Source organism: Geotrypetes seraphini, chromosome 18 (assembly GCF_902459505.1).
Source record: "Geotrypetes seraphini chromosome 18, aGeoSer1.1, whole genome shotgun sequence".
NCBI lineage: Eukaryota > Metazoa > Chordata > Amphibia > Gymnophiona > Dermophiidae > Geotrypetes > Geotrypetes seraphini.
The window spans coordinates 25763980-25791309 of record NC_047101.1 but is presented as its reverse complement, the minus strand read 5'-3'; the positions used below and the strand labels follow the sequence as shown (position 1 = coordinate 25791309).

The window sequence follows — 27330 nt, the reverse complement described above, 5'->3', positions numbered from 1 at the left end:
TTTAGGTACATCAGAAGCAGAAAACCTGTGAGGGAATCTGTGGGACCGTTGGATGATCAAGGAGCAAAAGGGGTGCTCAGGGATGATAAGGCCATAGCGTAAAGACTGAATGAATTCTTTGCTTCCGTCTTTATGGAAGAAGATGTAAGATCTACCTGAACTGGAAATGGTTTTTAAGGGTGATGATGCAGAGGAACTGAAAGAAATCTCAGTGAATCTGGAAAATGTACTAAGCCAAATCGACAAATTAAAATGTGATAAATCTCCAGGACCAGATGGTATACATCCTAGGGTATTAAAATAACTCAAACATGAAATTGCTGACCTGCTATTAGTGATCTGTAAACCTGTCGCTAAAATGTCTGTAGTACCTGAAGATTGGAGGATGACCAATGTTACGCCGATTTTTAGAAAGGGCTCCAGGGCAGATCTGGGAAATTACAGACCGGTAAGCCTCACTTCAGTGCCGGGCAAAATGGTGGAAACAACTATAAAAATTAAAATTGTGGAACACGTAGACAAACATGATTTAATGAGACGGAGTCAGCATGGGTTCAGCCGAGGGAGATCTTGCCTCACCAATTTGCTTGACTTTTTTTGAAGGTGTGAATAAACATGTGCATAAAGGTAAGCCAGTTAATATAATGTACCTATATTTTCAAAAAACTTTTGATACAGTTCCTCACGAGAGGCTCCCGAGAAAATTAAAGTGTCATGGGATAGGTGGCAAAGTTCAGTTGTGGATTAGGAATTTGTTATCGGAAAGAAAACAGAAGGTATGGTTAAATGGTTCTTTTTCTCAATGGAGGAGAGTAAACAGTGGAGTGCTGCATGGGTCTGTACTGGGACCGGTGCTATTTAACTTATTTATAAATGATCTGGAAATTGGAACGACGATTGAGGTGATTAAATTTGCCGATGACACTAACCTGTTCAAAGTTGTTAAAACGCATGCGGATTGTTTCAAGTTTATTAAAATTTTGATAAAATGCAAATCAAGATTTCAAAGCGTTTTACAATTTGTATTAAAAAGGGGGAAACAATGAACAAATAAGTACTGACTAAACAATACATCACTAACGTGTGACAATAGGAAAGTGGGAAGAACTACAATTTTAAAAGTAAAGAAGACATGAAGGGTAAACAATAGAGAAGTTAGGGAATGTAATGTAATGTATGTAATGTAATTTATTTCTTATATACCGCTACATCCGTTAGGTTCTGATAACTTTGGCTGTTTCCAAGTCTATTCAACAGTTGTATGTATCTCGGACCTTATGAAATTGGAAGACTGGGCGTCCAAATGGCAGATGAAATTTAATGTGGACAAATGCAAAGTGATGCACATTGGGAAGAATAACCTGAATCACAGTTACCGGATGCTGTGGTCCATCTTGGGGATTAGCACCCAATAAAAGGATCTGGGTATCATTGTAGACAATACGATGAAATCTTCTGCCCAATGTGCGGCGGCGGCCAAAGCAAACAAGATGCTAGGAATTATTTTAAAAGGAATGGTTAATAAGACTAAAAATGTTATAATGCCCCTGTAGCGTGCCATGGTGCGACCTCATCTGGAGTATTGCGTTAAGTTCGTGTCTCCTTATCTCAAGAAAGATATAGTGGCGCTAGAAAATGTTCAAAGAAGAGCGACCCAGATGGTAAAGGGGATGGAATTCCTCTCGTATGAGGAAAGACTAAAAGGTTAGGGCTCTTTAGCTTGGAAAAGAGATGGCTGAGTGGAGATATGATTGAAGTCTACAAATCCTGAGTAGAGTAGAATGGGTACAAGTGGATCGATATTTCACTCCATCAAAAATTACAAAGACTAGGGGACACTCGATGAAGCTACAGGGAAATACATTTAAAACCAATAGGAGGAAATTTTTTTTTCACTCAGAGAATAGTTAAGCTCTGGAACGCATTGCCAGAGGATATAGTAAGAGCGGATGTCGTAGCTGTTTTTAAGAAGGGTTTGGACAAATTCCTGGAAGAAAAGTCCATAGTCTATTATTGAGACAGACATGGGGGAAGCCACTGCTTGCCCTGTATCGGTTGCATAGAATATTGTTGCTCATTGGGTTTTGGCCAGGTACTAGTAACCTGGATTAGCCACCGTGAGAACAGGCTACTGGGCTTGATGGACCATTGGTCTGATCCAGTAAGGCTGTTCTTATGTTCACCTGTTGGGGTCCCGGAGACTTTCCACTTCTCGGGCTCATGTTTGGGTTTTGCGTATATTTGAGGAGTGGTGTGCTGCGCTTTCAGTGATCTCTTTTCACGCTTCCCTGCCTAACATCTTAGAGTTCTTGCAGGATGGCCTGGACAGGGGCCTGGCTTGGTCTTCTCTCCAGGTTCAGCTTGCATCCTTGTCAGTCTTTCGTGGGTTGTTGCAAGGTCAGCATCTGACTGCCATTCCTTATGTTTGCTTCTTGCAGACGGCCAAATTGCTCAAGCCTCCTTTTCAACCGTCTGTTCCCTCTTGGGATATTAATCTGGTCTTGTCCATGCTGGTGCGCCCACCTTTTGAGCCTTTGGGTGCCTGCTTATTGAAGGACCTTACCCTTAAAGCGGTCTTCTTGGTGGCAATTACTTATGCTAAACGTGTTTCTGAGCTCAGGCTTTCTCTTGTAGGTCTCCCTTCCTGGAGTTTTCTAAAGAGCGGGTCGTGTTGCGGCCAATTCTTTCCTTTCTCCCAAGGTAGATTCTCCTTTTCATGTCAATCAGGCAGTGATCTTCCCGGTATTGGGTGGGAGGGAAGGAGCTTCAGAGCAGAAGCAGTTGTGCAAGTTGGATGTTGGTCGGGTCCTTCGCTCTTATGTGCAGGGGACCCAGGAGATCAGGAAATCTGATCATCTTTGTCCTTTTAGCAGGTCCTCATAAGTGGGATGCCCATCTGTAAGAACTATACCGGTCTATCAGGTGCTACAGAAGGACAAATTAGGTTCCTACCTGCTAATTTTCTTTCTGTTAGCCTGTAGACCGGTATAGTTCCCCACCCCTATCTGTCTTTATGCAGTGATTGCAGGTTTTGCTTGCGTGCAGTTTTTGAATTTTTCTGCGTGTTCAAGTATTTTTCTAGCGCTGGAGAGATGAAAGAACAGCGGCTGTGGTTTAGCTAGCAAGTTGTGCGGACATATTCCAACAGCGTTCATGTATATTAGTTGTTAATCCTATTTGGAGTCTTGTTTTCTGTTTATAGTTCTTAGTTCTGCTTGGCTATTTGAAACACTGATGGAATTAGGTTGAGTCGCCTATTATGTACTATTCCAAAGTTTTGCCGGTCTCCACCTGCTGGTCATGATGAGATATAACCCATCTGTAACAACTATACCGGTTTACAGGCTAACAGAAAGAAAATTAGCAGGTAAGAACCTAATTTCTCCATTCCTTTGGTTCCCAGTTTCAAAATGAAGTTGGCATAATTTTGAAATAAAGGTGGTTCTGCCCCATATGGGAGATCCCAAGATGTAGAAACTGTGTGGGGTTTTTTTTTTTTTTTTGGGGGGGGGGGGGGCTTGCTGACGGGGCTTCAGTTAGTAAGCTGTGATGGCACTGAACGTCAATATAGTTTTTTTAAATGTTTTTAGAACAAAATGAAATCACATATCAAACTATGCTATTCAGAGTTGCCTTCATTGAGAGAGTGATTTGCTTATAACTGAGATGAATGCTTTCTGTCTTTGTCTTCACAGAAAGCTATGAATAAAAAGACAGAAGAGCTGCAGCCAAAAGAAGAAGCAAAAGAAGCTTAAGGGCAGCAAAGCCTGAAGAAATTACATTTGGGGAGGGGGGCATTTTTAACTTTTTTTTTTTTTTTTTTTTAAATATAGTTGTGTAGGTGATAGCTGACAGACTTTGTCTTCTGTTCTAGTGAAATGCACAGTGCTTGTGTAGTTTTGTTCTTGTACTAAACATTCTTAATGACACCACAAAGTTCATTTTACCAGTAAAGCAAGTAAAAACAGCCTGATATTGCAGCTAAGAAAAACTAGATATTTTCTTGCAGTTTTCCTCAAGTAGAATCAGTTTAGCTTTGCAGCATGACACTATAATGAAGTTCCCTGTACAGGAGGAAGATTGCATGAAAATACTAGTGATAATTAATGGGGAGTCTGTTATCCTTTTTTTCTGTTAAATGTTCACGTTTCCCTTTTCTGCAAGTTATCCCAAGGCATGGGCTAACATTGTACCTTGAGAATTACAAACTATAGACATTTCAGAGCTATTTTGCATCTGGCATGAATGGTAAGCAGATACGTGAATGAACTTCAATAAACATTCAGAGTGAATGGAATAATGGTGTTCAGTGTTCAAACATTCTTTAAAGTTCCGTTTCTTAACAGAACAAAAAGCAACCCATACCTTATTGTATTATTGATGTGACACATTCCTTCAGTTTAATCTTAGCAGATGTTTTTTAGATGCTGCTTAAGCTTGCTTTTCTTTTTTGAAAGCCTGTAAATGTAAAGGTGACTTAATAAAAGTGATTAAATATATTTTTGTAGCTTTTTATTTCTACCAAGTTAAATTACAAAATTGCTTATTGTGCCATCTAAAGCAGTCACCAAAGCCCTGATTCTGTAAACCGCGTCTAAAGTTAGGCGGCGTTTAGAAGCCTAAGTTAGGCGTCCTTTGTAGAATTGTGCTCAGCGGAGTTCAGCACTGTTTAGGCGTCTAACTTTTTAGGTGTCCTTTAGAGAATCAGGTTTTAGGTGAGATTTAGACATCCAACATTGTCCTTAATGTTATAATATTTTATTATTAAGTCACTAGTCTTTAAGCCCGTTACATTAACGGGTGCTAGAATAGATGTGTGTGTCTGTCTTTCTTTCTGTCTCTCTCTTTCCTCGGCTGTCCAACATCACCCCTTGCCTACTCCCCTTGTTCAGCAGTAGCCCTTCTCCCTTCGTTTTACATCTCCTCTGTCCAACAGCACCCATTCCCTGCTCCCTCTGTCCAGCAGCAGCCCTTCTCCCTTCGGTTTACATCTCCCCTGTCCAGCAGCACCTCTTCCCTGCTTCCCCTGTCCAGCAGTAGGCCTTCTTTCTTCCTTTTACCTCCCTACCTGTTTAGCAGCACCTCTCCCTTGCTCCCCCTGTCCATCAGTAGGCCTTCTCACTTTCTTTTATTTCCCCCCACCCAGCAGCATCTCTTCCTTGCTCCCCCTGTACAGCATTAGGCCTTCTCCCTTCCTGTTACCTCCCCCCTGTCTACCAGCACCTCTTCCTTGATCCCCCCTGTTCAGCAGTAGGCCTCCCTTCCTGTTACCTCCCCCCCTGTCCAGCAGCACCTCTTCCCTGCTCCCCATGTCTAGCAGTAGGCCTTCTCCCTTTCTTTTACCTCCCACCCATCTAACAGCATCTCTTCCTTGCTCCCCCCTGTCCAGAAGTAGGCCTCCCTTCCTGTTACCTCCTCCCCTGTCCAGCAGCACTTCCCTGCTCACCCCTGTCCAGCATCTGACTTCCAGGTCCATTCTCATCTGCCCTCCTCTTCAAAGCAGCCCTGCTGAGGATCGCAGCCGACTGTAGCGGACCTCACAGGCTGCTCTGCACCTCGGTAGCATGTTCCCGCTGACGCAGCAGTTGGTGAGTGAGAGCAGGCTGAAGACGGGAGTTGCCGGTATGTTTCCTGCCTCCATGTTTGAATATGGAATTCGGCACGGAGGAACACAGCATACTGTCAGGAAACATGCCATCCTAAGTGTGCATGCGCACTTAGGATTTTATTATAGAGGATTAGAATGGTGATTTTATGCTGTTTTTCATTATAATTGTAATACTGAGAGTTGGATCTGTTTAATGCTTTTATTTATCTTCCATCAGACAGAGTAACTGGGATTTGAACCAGCAACCTTAGGGTAGAAGGCAGTAGGTTTAACCAGTGTGCTACAGAGTGAGCTAGCAAGCTGCATAGCAATTGTAAAACTAGGTCTTATAGGCATTGTAAGGCAGTTTACTTTTGAGCATAGTTTAGGCTTCAGATAGACCTGAATTCTATGGACAGAACTTAGGCACAGTTTGGACGTCCTTAATGCGATCTGCTAAATATCTCTTTGGGTTTTTATTATTACTTTATTAAGCTCAAAGTACATTTAATAAGCTACCACATAAACAGGGCACATCAGTACAAAGATATTGCATGCAAAACCTTCTATTTTTCTGGGCAAACAGTAATGCTATTTGCTAATTAGAGGGAAAGATCCATTAACAAGCACAGCGCATGAAAAAAACAGTTTTATGTTTTTTGCTAAATAGCTACCCTTTTTTCTCACTAAAGATTGCTCCAATGAGGTCATTCTTAGAACAGGTAGATTCAGCAAATAAAGCACATGACAAAAATATATAGATTGCATACATAACTTCATTTGTAACAGGTTAAAAACAGATACAGACCTTGGTGATATGGCTTCTACTTCATTGTAAATGGAGGTTTGCAGCTGCACAATGGTGACCTCAAGGTGCACCTGCAAGGTAGAATGCCACAATTAAAATGTGTTGGGGTTTTCAATCCATGACATCTGGAAGATGAGCACAGGGCTTTTATTTATTGAGCTATAGCAGCTTCCAGGCAGGTGTCTCAGACTGCCCTGTGATATGATAGCTTATCTCTAAGCTATCATATCACAGGGCAGTCGGGGACACCTGCCTGGAAGCTGCTGTAGCTTAATAAGTAAAAGCCCTGTGCTCCTCTTCCAGAGGTCATAAGTTCAAATCCCAACCAGCTCCCCAAGCACATATTGATGATCTCGCAATGAGGTCACCATTGTGCAGCTACAAACCTCCATTTGCAATGAAGTAGAAGCCATGCTAAGGTCTGCATCTGGTTTTTATCCCAGGACAAACAGGCAGGTATTCTCACTAATGGGTCGCGTGATCCAACGGAGCCCCGATGCGGACGCCTCACAAGCAGTCTTGCTTGAAGAAACTCGAAGTTTCGAGTTACCCGCACCGTGCATGCGCGAGTGCCTTCCCGCCCAGACCAAGGCGCGTCTCCTCAGTTCTTACTTTTCCGCGGAGCCGAGAAGTCCGTCTTCGACTCTGCGTGAAGATTTTTCACTTGTGCCTTCTAAAGTCCGCAGTTTGGGTTATTTTTATCTTAATCGCTGATTTTCATCGTTCATTCTTGTTTTCAAAAAAAAAAAAAAAAATTTCTGCCATCGTCAAGGAGGGATACTCTTCAATTCCATCAAGTTCCTCCGGAACATCTTCCAAGAGAGTATCCTTCCAACTTGACCCAGACCACCCTTCTTCTTCAGGAAGCTCAGGCCCTATTACAGCTGGGGGCGGTCGAGCCAGTTTCTTTGGCCCAACAGAACAAGGGTTTTTACTCCTGGTACTTCCTTGTTCCGAAGAAGACGGGTGACCTGCGCCCCATTTTGGATTTCAGGGCCCTCAACAAGTTTCTGGTCAAAGAAAAATTTTGCATGTTGACCCTGGCATCCCTGTATCTCCTCCTCAAGCAGAACAACTGGTTATGCTCTCTGGATCTCAAGGAGGCCTACACTCACATTTCCATTCATCCGGCCTCGCGTCAATACCTCAGATTCAGGGTGGGACATCTTCATCTTCAATACCGAGTGCTTCCCTTCGGCCTGGCCTCGTCACCCAGAGTCTTCACCAAGTGCCTGGTAGTGGTGGCCGCAGCGCTCAGGAACCACGTCCTCCAGATGTTCCCCTACCTGGATGACTGGCTCATCAAGGATCCCACGTCTCAGGGAGTTGTCCTCGCGACCCAGAAGACAGTTTGGTTACTGCAACATCTGGGGTTCGAGATAAATTTCCCAAAATCCCATCTACAACCTTCCCAGACTCTTCCTTTCATCGGAGCTGTTCTGGATACAACCCAACTCAGAGCGTTCCTCCCTCCCCCAAGGTCTGGAAGCTCTCCTCCACCTTTGCCACTGGGTGTCCTCTCGCCCGTCCATCTCGGCGAGACACATGATGGTTCTCCTGGGCCACATGGCCTCTACAGTTCACGTGACTCCTTTTGCCAGACTTCACCTCAGGATTCTCCAGTGGACCCTGGCATATCGGTGGACGCAGATATCCGACCCTCTGTCCCGACACATCCAGGTCACTCCTGCTCTGCAACAGTCTCTTCGCTGGTGGATGCTATCCTCCAATCTATTCAGAGGTTTGCTGTTTCAAACGCCCCCCCCATCAGAAAGTCTTCACGACCGACTCGTCCACTTATGCTTGGGGGCTCATCTGGATGGCCTCCGCACTCAGGGTTATTGGACCAGCACGGACCGCCAGTACCACATCAATCTCCTGGAACTCAGGGCGATTTTCAATGCTCTCAACGCTTTCCAGCACCGGCTTCAAGAAAAGGTGGTCCTCATTCGCACGGACAACCAAGTCGCCATATATTATGTCAACAAGCAGGGGGGGCACGGGATCGGCCTCCCTCTGTCAGGAAGCTCTGAAAGTTTGGGATTGGGCGATCCGCCACAACACCTTCCTCAAACCTGTCTACATTCAGGGGGCGGACAATGCCTTGGCGGACAATTTGAGTCGTCTGCTGCAACCTCACGAGTGGACCTTCCACTCAACGCCCCTCCATCACATTTTCTCTCAGTGGGGAACACCTCAGATCGACCTTTTTGCAGCCCCCACAACTTCAAACTGCCTCAGTTCTGCTCCAGGATCCACTCCTCACCGCCTCGAGGCAGATGCTTTTCTTCTGGACTGGACGAATCTCTTTCTATATGCATTTCCTCTCATTCAGAAGACTCTAGTCAAATTCAAGTCAGACCATGCCACCATGATTCTGATTGCTCCACGGTGGCTCAGACAACCTTGGTACTTCCTTCTACTTCAACTCAGCAGCAGGGAGCCCTTCTACCAGTGTTTCCATCGCTGCTTACACAGCATCAGGGATCTCTACTTCATCCCAACCTGCAGTCTCTACACCTGACAACTTGGTTCCTCTCAACCTCTGAGAGATGTCCTGGAAGCTTCAAGGAAGCCTGCTACTAGTCAATGCTACCACCAAAAGTGGACTAGATTTTCTGCTTGGTGTTCTTCTCATCATCATGAGCCACAATACTCCTCCTTGTCTTCAGTTTTGGATTATCTTTTGCACCTTTCTCATTCTGGCCTCAAGTCTACATCGATACGAGTCCATCTGAGTGCAATTGCTGCTTTCCATCAGCCTTTTCAAGGGAAACCTCTCTCTGCTCATCCGGTGGTTTCCAGATTCATGAAAGGACTTTTCCATGTCAACCCTCTCCTCAAACCGCCTCCAGTGGTTTGGGACCTTAATGTTGTTCTTTCTCAGCTTATGAAACCTCCATTTGAACCTCTTAACAAGGCTCATCTGAAGTATCTCACTTGGAAAGTGGTGTTTCTCATTGGCCTCACTTCTGCTCGTCGAGTTAGTGAGCTTCAAGCATTGGTTGCGGATCCACCTTTCACAGTGTTCCACCATGACAAGGTGGTCCTTCGCACTCATCCAAAATTCCTCCCCAAAGTGGTCTCGGAATTTCATCTGAATCAATCCATTGTTCTTCCTGTGTTTTTTCCAAAGCCTTACTCTCATCCTGGAGAATCAGCTCTTCATACTCTGAACTGTAAACATGCTTTGGCTTTCTACCTGGAACGCACTAAGCCACACAGAACTGCTCCTCAACTTTTCATCTCCTTTGATCCGAACAAGTTGGGATGTCCCATCTCTAAGCGTACCATCTCCAACTGGATGGCAGCTTGTATCTCTTTGCTGTGCCCAGGCTGGATTACCCCTCCACAGTAAAGTCACAGCCCATAAGGTCAGAGCAATGGCAGCTTCTGTAGCCTTCCTCAGATCGACACCGATTGAGGAGATTTGTAAGGCTGCCACTTGGTCCTTGATTCACACCTTCACTTCTCATTATTGTCTGGATACTTTCTCCAGACGGGATGGACAGTTTGGCCAAACAGTATTACAAAATTTATTCTCCTAAGTTGCCAACTCTCCCACCATCCCATTGAGGTTAGCTTGGAGGTCACCCATTAGTGAGAATACCTGCCTGCTTGTCCTGGGATAAAGCAATGTTACTTACCGTAACAGTTGTTATCCAGGGACAGCAGGCAGCTATTCTCACGTCCCACCCACCTCCCCTTGGTTGGCTTCTCTGCTAACTATCTGAACTGAGGAGACTCGCCCTTGTCTGGGCAGGAAGGCACTCGCGCATGCGCAGTGTGGGTGACTCGAAACTTCGAGTTTCTTCAAGCAAAAATGCTTGAGGCGTCCGCATCGGGGCTCCGTTGGATCGCGTCACCCATTAGTGAGATTAGCTGCCTGCTGTCCCTGGATAACAACTGTTACGGTAAGTAACATTGCTTTTCCTGCTTTTGCAAATGAAGTTAGGTATGCAATCTATATATTTTTGTCATGTGCTTTCTTTGCTTTCAAGAATGAGTTGGTTGGAGCACTGTTTAGTCAGGTAAAAGGGTAGCTTTTTAGCAAGAAAACTAAAGCTATGTTTTTCATGTGCTGTGCTTCAGTTAATGGATCTTTTCCTCTAATTAGCAAATAGCATTGCTGTTTGTCCACAAAAATAGAAGGTTTTGCATGCAATATCTGTTTTGATGTTCCCTGTTTATGTGGTGCCTTATTAAATGTATTTTGAGCTGCTTAAAGCAAAAATAAATACCAGAGAGCTATCTATGTAGCAGATCGCATTAAGAATGTCCAAAGAGTGCCTAAGTTCCGTCCATAGAACTCAGATCTGTTTGAAGCCCAAACTAAGCTCAAAAGTAGACCTGGTTTTCATTTGGCTACAATATAGGCATCATATGGATGCCCTAGGTCGATCAGTATTATGTAAATGAATCAAAGGACGCCCAAATTGAGTCATTGTCCAAACCACGCCCATTCCACACCTATGGAGTTAGGTGTAAGTTTTAAACATGGGCGTCCATGAAATTGTGGCTGTCTACAAAGTGGTGTCTATGTCCTTTGGACGCCTAAGTACCAATTATATTAGTATTACAAAAACCTGCTTTTCCAGACTACAATTGGTCCAGAATACTGCTGCTAGATTGATTTTCGGGAAGCATAAGTTCGACCATGTAACACCATTGCTTCATAGTCTTCATTGGCTCCCTGTGTATTTCAGAGTCCAGTTCAAATGTGCCTATGTCATCTTTAAAATTCTTCATGGTATTTTCATTCCCCTAGTTCCGTTATCTTTGAATCTTTATAGATTCTCTTTTGTAAGGGGTGACCAACAATTCAAACTATCCTGTCCTAGCAAAGGTATCAAAGGAGTCAAGATCTTTGGTCAATCTTTGACCTTCAAGTTCCCTCAACTTTGGAGCAATCTTCCACTCTTTTTAAGAAGCTCTGACTCCCTTCCCTTTTTTTGTAAGTCTTTGAAAACTATCCTGTTCACTAAACATTTTGGTAACTAATTCTCTTTGATATCTCCTTTTCTATAGTCCTTATTGCCTAAACTAACTATTATAAACCAAGACGAGCTTTCCTGGATTGAAAAAAAAGAAATATAATTTTTTTCTACCTTTGTCTGGATTCTGCTTTCCTCATCTTCTCATTCAATTCCTTCCATCCACTCTCTGTCTTCTCTCAGCATCTTCCATTTGCTCTGTTACTGTGCCTCTCCCTTCACCCCCCCCCCCAATTGGTCTAGCAACCATCTTCTTCCCTCCACTCCCCCATAGTCTGGCATCTGTTTTCTCCCCACTCTTGTCGTCCCCATTTCCCTTCCAGTGTCTTCTGCCCACTCTTGTCTTGCCCATTTCCCTTCCAGCATCTTCTCTTAATCCCCCCACCCCCAGCCCCCTTTGCGCGGTCCAGCAGCTCCCTCCCGCCGGCCAGCTGTGCATCTTCCTCATTCTCTTCCCTTATCTTCTCTTTGTGGCGATTTCTATAAGTCTATCCGTTGTATTACAGCCGGAGCCTTGAAGTTGGCTGCTGGAAAAGTCTTCTCCGATGCAACTGGAAACAGGAAATTGCATCAGAGACTTTTCCAGCAACCACACTTGACGCGACTTCAAGACTCCGGCTGCAATACAATGTATAGCCTTAAAGAAATCTCCACAAAGAGAAAGGGAGGGAGGGATATGCACGGCCGGCCGGCGGGAGAGAAGGAGCTGCCGGACCGCACGCTCATTCACCGTGCGGAAACAAGACCATTCACCGCTCCACAGGGTGGTGAATGGTCTTGTCCCCATACTCGCTGTGACCTTTTTTTTTGTCACCATTTCGGTGGCTAGCTGCAGGTAACAACCACTGTGTCATTCTCTAATGTGCAGATTGGCGACATCGTCACAGTTGGTGAGTGTCGTCCACTAAGCAAGACGCTCTGTTTTAATGTCCTGAAAGTGACAAAGGCTGCTGGCACCAAAAAACAGGTCCAAAAATTTGAATGAAACAGGAGGATGTAATTTCCAAGCTAAATAAATGTAGAAAACACCTAAAAAAAAAATTATACAGAGGTACATTGACATTTATTTTGTGAAAAAGACAGTAAGGAACAGTTAGTCATTTCTTATATAGCTTAATTCATGTGTCAGTACCCTAAAATTCAAGATGACATATAAGAACAAATTTCATTCCTTGATATTCTCATCAAGAAAGGACAATATGGGTTCATTACAACTGTGTATAGAAAACAGACAGACAAAACTATTCTGCTTTTCATCAGTAGCCAGTGAAGCTCTGCCAGCAGAGGGCTGTCCCTCTTAAACTAGCTCAAGCAAAAAAAAAATAAAAAATCAGTAACTGCTGTTTTCTAGAGCAGTTATAATCTCATGGAACCAGTTCCAATCCAGTCTTAAAGAAAATTGAGAGAGGGCACTTCATATTCATCTCTTGTTACTGGTCTAGATGAGATTTATCTTCCCATATGCTCTCCCTTCAGATTGAGGAACCAGTTCCCCTGAGGGCACCACATTCCTCAATCTGTTACCTCCTCCATCCCAATTTTTGGAGCTTTTACCTCACAGCTTGGAGATTGAGCAGACTCTAATAGACCATGTCCCAGTCATACAGGAGGTTAAGGATGTCCTTGCTGCCAGGAGGCACTCTTATCAAAAGATCTTAAAGTCAAATGGACCCCACTTTTTTCTTTCTTTTGCTAGGCAGCATCTAGTGACGAAGGTCTTAAACCTGCCTGGTGCAATATATCCTGTCTTTAACTTTCTTCATCTTTCACAATATCATTCACAATCTGGACCCAAGACTTAAACCCAATAGAGGAGCACTGAAATAATAAGCAAAAGAAGAGTAAAAGTCTCCCCTGAACCAAATCGAGTGAGGGGGGGAGAGACAGCCCTGACAAGCACATCTAATAAATTCTTTTGTGAATGGGGAGTTCTCAGTCCCATAGCCTGCAATGGGGAAACAACGCCCCTAATGCACAGCTGTCACAATCATACACCCAACAGAGCATTACATGTGAAACATCCTAGGACATCCCCAAATGTGCAATTTGTGTAATTACTAGTGCACAAACCAGTGTGCTAAAAGTGAACAACTAAATAATATAATTACAAAAGAAAATAACTTGTCAGGATGTCTCTGCCCCCACCCGAGGGTACACAGCAGCCAAAGTTCAAGCCAAACAAAATCAGAAGCTGGACAGAAAAAATGATTAAAAAGAGCATAGTACTTAACTTCTCCAAAGTAAGTCCGGAGTAAATTTACGTAGCCTACATATAATAGATCCATCCAACAGGGCTCCGTTTTGAGGGATTAACACCCCCTTCCTCAGGAACCAGCTCTGCTATTGCTTCTTGCTCTCCAAAAGTTGCAGCTTAACAAATTTCTTGTCAAAAAAAAAATTAGGATGCAATCTATCCTCTTCTGGATCTAAACAATTGGTTATGCTCTCTGGATCTCAAGGAGGCTTACACTCACATTCCCATTCATCCAGCCTCTCCAAGTTTCTCAGATTTCGGATGGGAAATCAGCATTTCCAATACAAGGTCCTACCTTTTGGCCTTGCATCATCTCCCAGAGTTTTCACTAAGTGCCTGGTAGTGGTAGCAGCAGCCTTGCAAAATCATGGATTCCAAGTCTTTCCATATCTGGCAATTGGCTCATCAAAGACACTATATCTCAAGGGGTTACTTTAGTGATGCAACAGACTGTACTATTCCTGCAAAACTTGGGATTTGAAATCAACTTTCCCAAATCTCAACTGCAACCTTCTCAGACTCTGCAATTTATTGGAGCTCTTCTAGATACTGTGCAGCTCAGAGCATTCCTTCCCCAGCAACGTCAGGATGCTCTCATACTCCTTTGCCATCAGGTATGTCTCCTTTCTTCACTTTCAGTTAGACACCTGATGGTTCTTCTAGGTCACATGGCCTCTACAGTTCACATGACTCCTTTTGCCAGACTTCATCTAAGGATTCCTCAGCTCGCTTCTTAGTGGTCGCAGGTTCTTGATCCGCTCTCCCGGCACATTACTGTAACATCTTCTCTTCAGCAATCTCTTCAATGGTGAATGCTCTCTTCTAATCTTTCCAGAGGTTTGCTGTTTCAAATGCCCCCTCACCAGAATATTTTCACGACAAAACTCCTCAACCTACGCTTGGGGAGCTCACTTAGATGGTCTCCGTACTCAGGAGCACTGGTCCACCACAGATCATCACCATCACTTAAATCTATTGGAACTCAGAGCGATTTTCAATACTCTCAAGGCTTTTCAACATCTTCAAGATCAAGTCATTCTCATTCGTACAGACAATTAAGTAGCCATGTACTATGTGAATAAGCAAGGGGGAACAGGATCCCTTCTCCTTTGCCAGGAAGCTTGGAAGATTTGGAATTCGGCAATCCCTCACATTTTTCTGAAAGCTGTCTATTCAAGGGTAGAAAAATTCACTGGCAGACAAATTAAGCCTCATTCTGCAACCTCACGAATGGATGCTCAATTCACCAACTCTCCATCAAATTTTTTTTCTCAATGGGGAACTCCTCCAATAGACCTTTTTGCATCTCCCCACAACAACAAGCTGTCCCAGTTCTGTTCCAGATTCTGCTCATCTCGTCTAGAGGCAGATGCTTTTCTCCTGGACCGGGCAAACAAGTTCCTCTATGCGTTCCCTCCGCAGATGCTTTTCTCCTGGACTGGACAAACAAGTTCCTCTATGCATTCCCTCCATTTCCACGTATTCTCAAGATAATTGTCAAACTCAAACAGGAATCTGCCACCATGATTCTGATAGCTCCTCGGTGGCCCAGACAACCTTGGTTCTCCCTACTACTTCAACTCAGCAGCACAGAACCACTTCTTCTGCCAATATTCCCATCTCTGCTTACACAGAGTCACGGTTCTCTTCTTCATCCCAACCTGCTGTCTCTACACCTGACATCCTGGTACCTTTCAGTATAACTTTGCATCTTCAGTTTTTTCAATCTGTCAGAGACATCGTAGATGCTTCCAGAAAACCAACCAGAAGACAATGTTACGCACAAAAATGGACTAGGTTTTCTGCTTGGTGCAATCTTCATCAGGAGCCGCAGTCTACCTCCTTGTCTTCGATTCTGGACTATCTGTGTCATTTATCTCAATCTGGCCACAAATCTACTTCCATTAGAGTCCATCTCAGTTCAATTGCTGCTTTTCATCAACCATTGGATGGAAATCCTCTCTACTCACCATGTGGTTTCCAAATTTATGAAAGGACTTTTCAATGTCAAACTACCTCCAGTAATTTGGGATCTCAATGTGGTACTTGCTCGTCTGATAAAGCCTCCTTTTGAACCAATGTCTATGGCTCATCTTAAATACCTCACCTCTAAAGCTGATGATGTTACCCATCTGGGAACAAATGACTTGGCCAAAAACTCCACTCTTGCAGCTTAGAAAGCCTTTCGGGAGCTTGGTGAGGGCTTGAAACCTTTTGTAAAGACTAGCTTTTTCAGAAGTAGTGCCTGCATATGGAAAGGGAGAGCATAGAGTTAAAAACACTGAGGACTTCTTTAGGTGGCTCATAGCCTGGTGTCATCAAGAAGGCTTTAGGTACATAGGAGGTTGGGGAAATACATGGAAGAACAAGAAGCCATATTGTACTGATAAGCTACATATTACTACAGCAGGACAAAGAATCCTTGAGAAATTTAGAAAATATGTCTCTAGGCATTTAGGGGGGTGGTATCTGTATGAAGGACAATTATAGCGGCCACTCCCAGCAAAAGTCAAGATATGATGCTAGCAAAGATTGCATCTAGAATACCGCTAATACCAGACAATACACATCAGTATTGTTAGCCCAACAAACTTGAAAGGCTATGGCCTCAGAATCGGAGCCTACGCACAGCAGTGAATCACAAACTGAGGATAATCCGCGTAGTACTACAGCACCTGCTCCAATCATTGGCCGGTATTTATGTTTTTTTAAACTTTTTCTAAAGCATTTCAATAAAGCTAAAACCCTTCACCCCGAACTTCAAAAACTTTTTAAGGGATACTGTGTATATATAATAGCCAGGATTTGAATAAAGTAGACCAAAAAGACTTATCTTGTTGCTGACTTTAAAGTAAATTCAGTCACTAGTGTCTGTTTGCCGACGTGGCCAGCGTTTCGCGGGAATTTTAAACATCCGCTGCGTAAGGGCCACCAGGACATTCAAAATCACAGGCTCACTGGAAATTAAGAACAAAATTAGAACATTCATCCTCCCAAAACCAAAAGAACAATATACCAATATCAACACTCACATCAGTTCACTCGGTCACAAATTTTCAAACCGTGTCAAGATGGCAGCAACCTACGTTTTATAGCTTATTCATAACGTCATTACGTAACAAAACGTCATTACGTCAGGTTCATTCTTCACAGAGTAAACACTAGTAAAAGTGTTGCCATTCAAACGATCTATTAAGGCCTCTTGGCCACAGTGTATCTAGCCTATTGATCCAGCGCTGCTCCCGTTGTGCAAGATACCTTCTAAAGTCCCCCCCCCCCCTCTACTGCCCGGATGCACCACCTCCAGAATTAAAGCTCTTAGGGACCCAAAATCATGTTCTCTTTCAATGCAATGTTTAGCTAATGGAGCCCAAACTATCTTATTCTTGATGTTACTCTTATGTTCTGAATTTTCGGGATGTCTGACCCACATAGATTAAATCACAGGGGCATTTTAAAATATATACCACACCACAGGAGTTGCAATCAGAAGTATGTCATAAGATGTACTCTTTTTTGTCTTTAGGATTACAAAATCTGTTGGTACATATCATGAGCTCACACATCTGGCATGTCCCACACTCTCTGTGTCCCATTCATACTAAATCACACCCAGATTTAACAGAGGGGCATAGGATCTCTTTCAAATTCCTGGTTCTACGAAAAGCTATCCTCAAGTTATAAGCTTTAAAGATACCAGAGGTCTGGAAAATCGCCCAGTGTCTCTTTAATGAACGAATCATACGATGACACTGGCTCGAGTATGTTACCACACAAGTCATGAACTGTTCCCCTGATTTCTGGAAATCAGATCTTTTCGGAGCAAACAAACTCTCCCTATCACAATACCATGCTCTTTTATATGCTGCAGAAACAATTTTTAGGGGATAGCCCCGAGCCAGAAATCTCTGTTTAAGGACATCAGCCTGTCTTTTAAAGTCCAACTTAGAGGAACAGATCCTCCTAATACGTAAAAACTGGGAGTAAGGTAGACTTTTTTTCAGTGAACTGGAATGGGCACTAGAATAGTGGAGAGTAGAATTACAATCAGTAGGTTTAGTATATACTGATGTATAAAAAGCACCATCCCTAATTTCAACAGATACATCAAGAAAAGAAATCTGGTTTGTACTACAAGCATGGGTAAAGCGTACTTTTGGGTGACAGGCGTCCAGGTAAACAAAGAATTTTTCCAAATCATCCCGACTCCCTTTCCAGATTAAAAAAATATCATCAATGTATCTGGTCCAGAAAGCCACATACTTAAAAAACTCACACTCATACACCCAGTCACACTCAAACCTGTCCATGAATAAATTTGCAAATTAAACCATACAATATCCTATGAATGCTTAAAAAAAAAAAAAAGGCCAACTTAAAAATTAATTTCCTAATCATCCAGACAATTGAACAGAAAGCCAATTCACCATATTTGCAAGAGGAAAACGTACTAGAGAATTTCCTCGTCCCCGCGATTTTTGTGTGCCTGTCCCTGCCCCTTTCCCAAGATGATCAATAGTAATTTCCAATAACAAGGGCTACACTTAATGCCATTCATTGTTTGTTTACCTTTTGTTTGGTTTTAGTTTTTATTTTTCTAATTTTATGTTGTCATTCTATAACTGGTTGGTTTTTTTTTTTTAATGTTTACAGATGTGAGCCACTTAGCCACTTGCGACATATAAATACTTTTTAAATAGAAAAAGTTTAACTGCATGGCAAAACTATATAAACTAACAAGTGGATCTGTAAAGATCGGAAACTATAATGAGATATTAAAGTTTCAAGTTTTATTAAAATTTGTTATACACGCAATGTCAAATATTTCAATACGTATTACAAGTTAAAAAATTTGGGAAAATCATAAGACATTCTACTACAAGATAATAATATACATACGTACAAATTTAGTACCGATACAAAAGGAGAGAGGGATGAACTACAATCGTTAAAGAAAATAGAGAAACATTTATGGGTAACACATCAGGAGGGGGCAAAAAGTGAGTATAAAGAGGGAGAAAAAAAAAAAAAAAAGAGGGATGGCAGGGGATCCATGCCCGGGGATCAGATGACCCTGGTGAATGGGACATGTGGGGAACATGCCACCTCTCAGATCCTTGCTAACATGGCAGGGTCAGAGGCTATAGTTTGATATTTTGTAGCTAGGGACAATTGTTCTGTTGGTTGTTTATTAAATGTTAATTACCAATAAACAGAGCTGCGGCTATGTTTCCACCAATAAGCGTCTGCGTGGTGATGTTATATGAGTTGGGGTATTTGGGATTTTTGTGGGGTAGGGGTGGGGGAGGTTGAAAGGGAATAAGTGAGCCTTTCTGGATCCCGCTGTTTTAACACTTAAGAAATTATTTGCAGTTACTTTATCGAGTCGGTAAGACTGAAATGAATGCATTTACAGGATTTGAAGAGCATTTTAGTCAACTGTTTGAGGGGCCACAATGGAGGACTTCAGGGGCTATGTGTAGGAGACCACCGATATATGCCAAATGAATTTCAACCTTGGCTTTTGCGCCTGCTCTGTAAGCAAGCATTGCTTTAATAAAATTGCTCAATTTGGTGGATTCTTCACTTTATGAAAGAGGTATAAAATATGCAGAGACGTCTGCAAAATTGTTCCTCCCGGGGCCCATGTCCACAAATACATGTGTATTTGCCAGCTTATGTATTTTACAAAAGGTTCCTTGCTCGGAAGAGCCTTTTGTAAAATATTGGGGAATTGTGAACTCCCAGACCTAAATGTTCCAATTCTTCCCTCAATGACATATACAAAGTAGACCCTTAGGCCAGATTCTATAAGAGGCACCTAAAGTTAGGTGTCTATCTTAATTACCCAAACCACCGTAACAAGCTCATAATTGAAAAAAAAAAAAAATTTTAAATTGGTCAATAGGCACCTACCCGATTCTATAAAAGGTAGGCGGCTATTGCATGACACTTAGCAGCACCTAACGCCTAAGTGGGCATGCTTGGTGATGGAGACAGGAATAGGTGCTACTCTTTAAAGAACATAGGTGCCTGCCAATGTAGGCCAGTAAAACCCTGATCTACATTACCCAGTGCCTAAGTTTTTTGATAAGCACCGTTGGGCATGATTCTGTAAATGACGCCTAAAAGTGTGACTGACACCCGGCCAGCGCCGTTTACAGAATTCGGCCTTTAGTATATCATAAGCTGTTATGCTCATAATTAACAAATGGAAATACTTTCTAAAAAAAAAAAAACAAGGCACTTACCCATTGCCTAGTAATCTGGACCGTGTCATGGAAAACCAAAAACATAGGTGACAGGGAGACGAAAATGAAAAGAATGAAATAAAAACACAAATCTGTGAAATATCATGTAAACTAAAGAAGTAAGGAAAAAACACAGTCATCTGAGGTACACAATGGGGGTCAACATTCAAACACTCACTAAGGGGGCAATACAAACTGTTAAATTGACCCTGTTTGAAAATTGCCTGCTAGGAGAGGGTTTCAGTTAAAACCAGTAATGGGACTTGGAAAACCTTGAGGTATATATTTCTGGGATTGCACTGCATTAGGTTCTGAGCTGCACCAGCTGAGAAGTGGTTGGCATGGCAACAGCTGGAGAAGGGCCCAGTTCTTACAGCTCTGGGGAGAATAAGCCACCTCTGAGGTCTAGGGGAGTATCCAGGGCATGTTGAAGGCAAAACTATTGGTGACAATTTCTTATGCTGTTAATGGGAAGAACTCCATTTTGAAAACCTTTTCCAAGGGACTTAACCTGTACACAAGGCTGTCCTGGTGAAGAGAAACCAGCAATTGAAATTTCTACTATTGTGACTTTTACTGAGAGCCGGTGTTTATTGCTATTTTCTTTTGTGCTTCTTATTTTTCTGGAAATTGTTTTGAAGTATCTTTGCATTGCAAGATAGTGGTGAGCTTTAACCACAATCTGGCTTTTGGCCAGAATAAAAGCTGGAAACCTGCTTTGTTGTCTGAGTCCTTATTCTCTCAGACGGAAAGGGAATACTTAACTACAGCCCTATTGTGGGCAGCAGACTTTAAACCTGAAGGGTTCCCTAAGTCAGTGGGGACCGTGCCAGTGCTATCCAGGGGTACGGACTGTGACAGTGTCAAAAGGTTGAAGAACACTGCTCTAATCTGTATGTAGATTTCATTTTTATATGTATGCTTTGCACCTTTCTTTTATAAAATTATCCCTATACAAGAAAGTGAATATTTCAACCCACCTATCAGACAGGCAGGAAATGTTTTGGTAAGCGACCTTTCCAATGTTTTGGAAAATTAGTTGACAAATATTTATGCATTTTTTGTACTTGTTACTGTAAGGCTGACTTCTGGGATGTGGAGCAATTAGAATTAAGAGTTACAAATTGGGTACTTTAATGTGAAAGACTGATGCTGGATAGAAAAATTCTACTTGTAGCCATATCTCATATCCTCTGGAATTAAAATGTGAATGTCTATGTTGCTCTTCCCCTAGGAGTTGGGCATTTCCTCGTATTCTTAAACAGGAAACTGCTGGATCCTGAATTCCTTCCTTCTTGTATGTCCACACCTCACTGAATGCTTTTGTATGTTCAGAGTCATATATACCTCCCTGTATTCAAGTCTGTGGGAGACGGGGCAGTGGAGCTGTTTCAGAGCAGGATTGGGTCACAATGTTCTCACTTCTTTGGATTTTTTTCTGGACAATGATGAAAGGTAAAAACTCAGTTCTTTTCAAATCTTCTTAAAGTTGCTATTGAGTAAAATATTTCATTTAAAGATGAATTAAAATATTTGAGCTTTTCCAAATGATTGTTTCAAATCACTAAGCATTGTATCTGACATGAATCTTTCCCTTGTGTGTACCTGCCGTAATTTTAGTCACCCATATCCCTCTATGCCTATCGTAAGGAGATGTGCATCTAGTTTGCTTTTAAATCCTAGAACGGTGGATTCCGCAATAACCTCCTCTGGGAGAGCATTCCAGGTGTCCACCACTCGTTGCGTGAAGCAGAACTTCCTGATATTTGTGGGTAACTGAAGATAGCGATAGATCTATAGTACTGTCATTCTGAAGATGAGACTTACAGCATTATGAAGGCCATTATAAAACTGAATCCATCTGTAAATATGCAAAAATAGGTGCACAACTCTGATGTACATAGGTATTTCATAAAATGTGTATATGTAGAAAGATAGCAGATAAAGGCCCATCCACTACATCTGGACATAGTAAATGATGACTTCTTAGAGCAGCTGGTCCAACAGGTGCTAGTTTAGATCTAGTCCTTAGTGGAATGAGAGGTAAAGGTGTTGGGTCTGCCGGGAAACACTGATCATAAACTAATCAAAGTTGAGCTAATATCTGGACTAAGCCACTGCTTGACCTGGGATTGGTAGCATGAAATTTTGATACTATTCAGGGTTATGCCAGGTATTTATGACCTCGATTGGCCACTATGGAAACAGGATACTGGGCAAGATGGACCATTAGCCTGACCCAGGAGGGCTATTCTCATGCTCTCTTCCTCTTTCTAAGAAGACAAAAAAAGAGGATATATGACTGCCCCACCCCACCTACCACACCCACCTTTCACCCTTTTCCCATCCTCTGTACCCTTTTAGGCCTAGATTCACTAACCTTACCGATCCATGGGCGATCCGATCCGTGGCCGGGCGACCGATTCACGAGTCTGCATGCAAATTGACTCGATCGGAAGCACTCCCCAAAGCGACTGCACGGATCGCTGCAGAGCAATCCAGACACATGCACAGACCATCTTCTTTGCCTGTAGGTGGTCTGTGCATGCGCTTGCTCTCCGTGTCAAAACTTTGCTTTTTAAATTTTTTTGCAATTTTGGGGCTTTTACTCGCGAGCCCGTGGCTTTAAACTGCGGCTTTAAAGAGGGGCTGCTCTGCGGCGTGTTCTGGAACAGAATAGTTCAGGCTTGCACTGCAGGGAAGGGCGGCAGAGAGCACCCCAATGATGATGGCTTGCAGCAGCTTCTTGCTGTCCTCTTCCAGCAGGGTCAGCGTACCGACCGGCTTGCTGCCGGCCCCCCGAGCCGCCAGGTGCCATTCCATGCCTGACCCCAGCAGCAGCAACCTCTTCCCCTTCGCTGACTCGGACACCAGGGATCCCCCTTCCTCCTCCTCGAAGCCCCCGATGATGGGGCCGGGCATTGTGTGGCAGTGATCGGTAGAGCGACGTCAGCAGCGAACACAGCATCAGCACAAACTACTTAAAGGCGCTCCAGGACAGAGGCTCCGGGCTGGTGGCACCCAATGCCATAGTAGCCTGAGGCATGGGAAGTTTGCCACGCTAGGTGATGCCAAATGCCATAGCACGGAGGATGGGTAGTTGCTCCCAATGTGCCCCCTGCCTAAACTCTCGTCCAAGTCACACTGTGGCTTCCCTAGGACCTGGGAAAGTTCAGCTTGGAAAATGCTTAGTATAGGAAGGGTCTGGGGGGAGGTTTGCACAGAAAGGTGCATTTGGAGGAAAGGGGGGTCTAGGAAACACGGCAACTTGCCACCGATTGCTTTTCGCAAGAAGGATGTTCCCAAATGTCGCTTTACCAAAAGCAAAAGCACGCGCTTTTACAACCATGAACCCAGATGTTCGTGCTTAGCAAGATGACTCCTAACGTCTGCCTATTTCCCTGCTCTTCTTCAGCAGCCGGGAAGAATTGTTTCTAAATAATAATATAGATCCTTCCCACCTAACATAAGAACATAAGCAATGCCTCTGCTGGGTCAGACCTGAGGTCCATCATGCCCAGCAGTCCGCTCACGCGGCGGCCCAACAGGTCCAGGACCTGTGCAGAAATCCTCTATTTATACCCCTCTATCCTCTTTTCCAGCAGGAAACCGTCCAATCCTTTCTTAAATCCCAGTACCGTACTCTGCCCTATTACATTCTCTGGAAGCGCATTCCAGGTGTCCACCACACGTTGGGTAAAGAAGAACTTCCTAGCATTTGTTTTGAATCTGTCCCCTTTCAACTTTTCCAGATGCCCTCTTGTTCTTTTATTTTTTGAAAGTGTGAAGAATCTGTCCCTCTCTACTCTCTCTATGCCCTTCATGATCTTATAAGTCTCTATCATATCCCCTCTAAGTCTCCTCTTCTCCAGGGAAAAGAGACCCAGTTTCTCCAATCTCTCAGCACATGGAAGGTTTTCCATCCCTTTTATCAGACGTGTCGCTCTCCTCTGAACCCTCTCGAGTATCGCCATATCCTTCTTAAGGTACGGCGACCAATATTGGACGCAGTATTCCAGATGCGGGCGCACCATCGCCCGATACAACGGCAGGATAACTTCTTTCGTCCTGGTTGTAATACCCTTCTTGATTATACCTAGCATTCTATTCGCTCTCTTAGCGGCCGCTGCGCACTGTGCCGTCGGCTTCATTGTGATGTCCACCATTACCCCTAAGTCCCTTTCCTGGGTACTCTCATTCAATAACATCCCTCCCATCGTATAGTTGTACCTCAGGTTTCTGCTTCCCACATGCAGTACTTTACATTTCTCAACGTTGAACTTCATCTGCCATCTCGTCGCCCATTCCCCTAGTTTATTCAGGTCCCTTTGCAATTCTTCGCAGTCCTCTTTAGTCCGAGCTCCACTGAATAGTTTGGTGTCGTCTGCAAATTTTATTATCTCACACGTCGTCCCTATTTCTAGATCATTTATGAATATATTAAATAGTAGTGGCCCGAGCACCGAGCCCTGCGGAACACCACTTGTGACCCTCTTCCAGTCCGAGTAGTGGCCCTTCACCCCTACCCTCTGTTTCCTACCCGCCAACCAGTTTCTGATCCATCTATGCACATCTCCGTCCACCCCATGGTTCTTCAGTTTCCGGAGTAGACGCTCGTGAGGCACCTTGTCAAAGGCTTTTTGGAAATCTAGGTATACGATGTCTATGGGGTCTCCTTTGTCCGTCCGTTTGTTGATTCCTTCGAAGAAGTGCAATAAGTTAGTTAAGCACGATCTCCCCCTGCAGAAACCATGTTGGCTTGGTATCAGAAGTTCATTTCTTTCCAAATGTTCATCGATGTTTTCTTTTATCAGCGCTTCTGCCATTTTCCCCGGAACCGAGGTCAGACTCACAGGTCTGTAGTTTCCCGGGTCACCTCTTGATCCCTTTTTGAAGATGGGCGTGACGTTGGCTATCTTCCAATCCTCTGGTATCACACCTGTTTTCAGGGATAGGTTGCAAACTTGCTGCAGTAGTTCTGCTATCTCCTCCTTTAATTCCTTCAGAACCCTTGGATGGATTCCGTCTGGACCCGGGGATTTGTCAGTTTTTAGTTTTTCTATCTGCCTGCGCACATCTGCAAGGCTCACTTCCATGGATGTTAATTTTTCTGCTTGATTTCCATTGAAGAATTGCTCAGGTTCCGGTAAGTTGGTTGTGTCTTCGTTCGTAAATACAGACGAAAAGAACATGTTAAGTCTTTCTGCGACTTCTTTCTCCTCCTTCACTACCCCCTTCCTGTCTCCATCATCCAGCGGTCCCACCTCCTCCCTAGCTGGCTGTTTCCCTTTAACATATCTGAAGAATGGTTTGAAATTTCGTGCCTCCCTGGCTAGCTTCTCTTCATACTCTCTTTTGGCTTTTCGAACCACTCGGTGACATTCTTTTTGATACTTCCTGTGCTCCATCCAGTTCCCCTCAGTTTTGTCCTTTTTCCATTTCCTGAATGAATTTTTCTTATTGCCTATCGCTTCCTTCACTATTTTAGTCAGCCATACCGGGTCTTTTGTTCGACTCTTTTTGCTCCCCTTTCTGAATCTGGGTATGTACAAATTTTGCGCCTCGCTCACCGTATCCCTGAAAAAAAGCCAGGCATGTTCTACCGTTTGCCATTTCTTGGAAGTGTTCCTAAGTTTCTTCCTTACCATTTCCCTCATTGCTTCATAGTTTCCTTTCCTGAAGTTGAAAGTTGTTGCTATGGTTCTCTTTCCTTTCGGTATTCCTACTTCAACTTTGAACTTGATCATATTATGATCGCTGTTTCCCAACGGTCCCACTACTTCCACTTCCTTTGCAGGGCCCATTAACCCATTTAGGATTAGATCCAGAGTGGCATTTCCTCTCGTTGGTTCTCTAACAAGCTGCTCCATGAAACAATCTTGTGTAGCCTCCAGAAATTCTGTCTCTCTAGCGCATCTGGAGCTTCCAAGTTTCCAGTCTATCCCGGGGTAGTTGAAGTCTCCCATAATAACTGTGTAACTACTTTTGCATTCTCACTTCATCTCGGTTTCCATTTCTCTGTCGATATCTCCGGTTTGCCCGGGTGGACGATAGTATAGGCCCATCTTTATTTCATGTCCTTTCCTATCCGGTATTTTAATCCATAGCGATTCCAGCTTGTTGGTCATCTCCACTGTGTCCATTCTTGTCGATTGTATGCTTTCTTTTATGTATAGGGCTATTCCACCTCCTTTCTGTCCTGACCTGTCCTGGCGATAGAGCTTGTACCCCGGCAGTGCTGTATCCCATTTGCTTTCCTCATTCCACCATGTTTCAGAGATTCCAATGATGTCTATGTCCTCTGCATTGGCCAAAGCCTCTAGTTCCCCCATTTTGTTGCTTAGGCTCCTTGCATTAGTATATATGCAATTTAGGTCCTGGCATTTTCTTGTCTTCACTACCTTTCCCTGTGCTTCGATCCTTGGTGTCTTCTCTTTTGCTGCACTCTTTCTAACCTCCTCTTCTGGGTTAGTCGACTCCTGTAATTTATCCCTTGCTTCTTCCCAGCCTTTTTTCCCCTTAGTATCTTCATGGGATACCTTCTTCCGAATCGTCGACTCTAGGTCAACTGTCGGCTTTCCCCTTCCTTTTAGTTTAAAGCCTGTTCTATTCCTCTCATGACGTTGCTTGCTAGAAGTCTTGTTCCCGCTGCGCTCAGGTGCAGTCCATCTCTCCTGTAGAGCTTGTTCTTGCCCCAGAACGTTGTCCAGTTCCTCACGAAGTGGAAACCTACTTCCTCACACCATTTCCTCATCCACACATTTATTGATTGTAGTTCCTCCTGCCTTTTCACATCTGCCCTCGGTACCGGTAGGATCTCTGAGAATGCTATCTTCTGGGTCCTCATCTTCAGCTTCCTTCCCAGAATCTTGAACTGTTCTATCAGCGTGCCTCTTCTGTAGTCTCTCCTGCTGACATCATTCGTCCCGATGTGGATCATTACTGCGGTCTCTTCCGTCTCTGCTCCATCCAGGATCATCCCAATTTTGTCCACGATGTCCTTGGTTCTCGCTCCTGGGAGGCAGGTCACCAGTCGATCCTCTCTCCCTCCTGCTATGTGGCTGTCCACATGCCTCAGGATCGAGTCTCCCACTAGGATCGCTGACTTTCCCTTCTTCAGTTTTCGCTTCGGTCTCAGGTCAATGTCCTCGGTGTGCTTCTCCCTCTCTTCTGGGCATCGACTAGCCAATTTCTCCCCCACCTGGCATTCAAAAGAAAAAAGTCTAATGCATGCATGCAATAAATCTCCTGATTGCATCGGTGACTTTCCATGATCTCCCTCTGTCACCTGGAAGCTAAGCATTCCAGCATCTCGAGCCTTTTGCAGAATAACAAAAAAAAGAACAAGGAAAATCTTGTCTGCGCTCCCCCTGCTGACTGTGGGATCCTCTTATATTGGCCAGCTTTTTATTTTCAGTAGACATTAGTGTAGGTGA

At 43.7% G+C, this 27330-nt stretch overlaps 2 protein-coding genes across 4 annotated transcripts in view; both read left to right on the top strand.

Annotated features, from left to right (window-relative positions):
- MATR3 (matrin 3) overlaps positions 1-4499 on the top strand; it is a 260631-nt gene extending 256132 nt beyond the window's left edge. For all 3 annotated transcript variants that reach the window (XM_033926968.1, XM_033926969.1, XM_033926970.1), the window contains exon 16: positions 3696-4499. In XM_033926968.1, the coding sequence (XP_033782859.1) occupies positions 3696-3755 (60 nt within the window). In that variant the 3' untranslated portion in view covers positions 3756-4499. The remainder of the gene's footprint in view (positions 1-3695) is intronic.
- A 16711-nt stretch (positions 4500-21210) lies between these two features.
- Positions 21211-27330, top strand: part of ECSCR (endothelial cell surface expressed chemotaxis and apoptosis regulator) — a 72878-nt gene continuing 66758 nt past the window's right edge. The window contains exon 1 of the mRNA XM_033927416.1: positions 21211-21349. Coding sequence (XP_033783307.1) covers positions 21307-21349 — 43 coding nt within the window. The 5' untranslated portion in view covers positions 21211-21306. The remainder of the gene's footprint in view (positions 21350-27330) is intronic.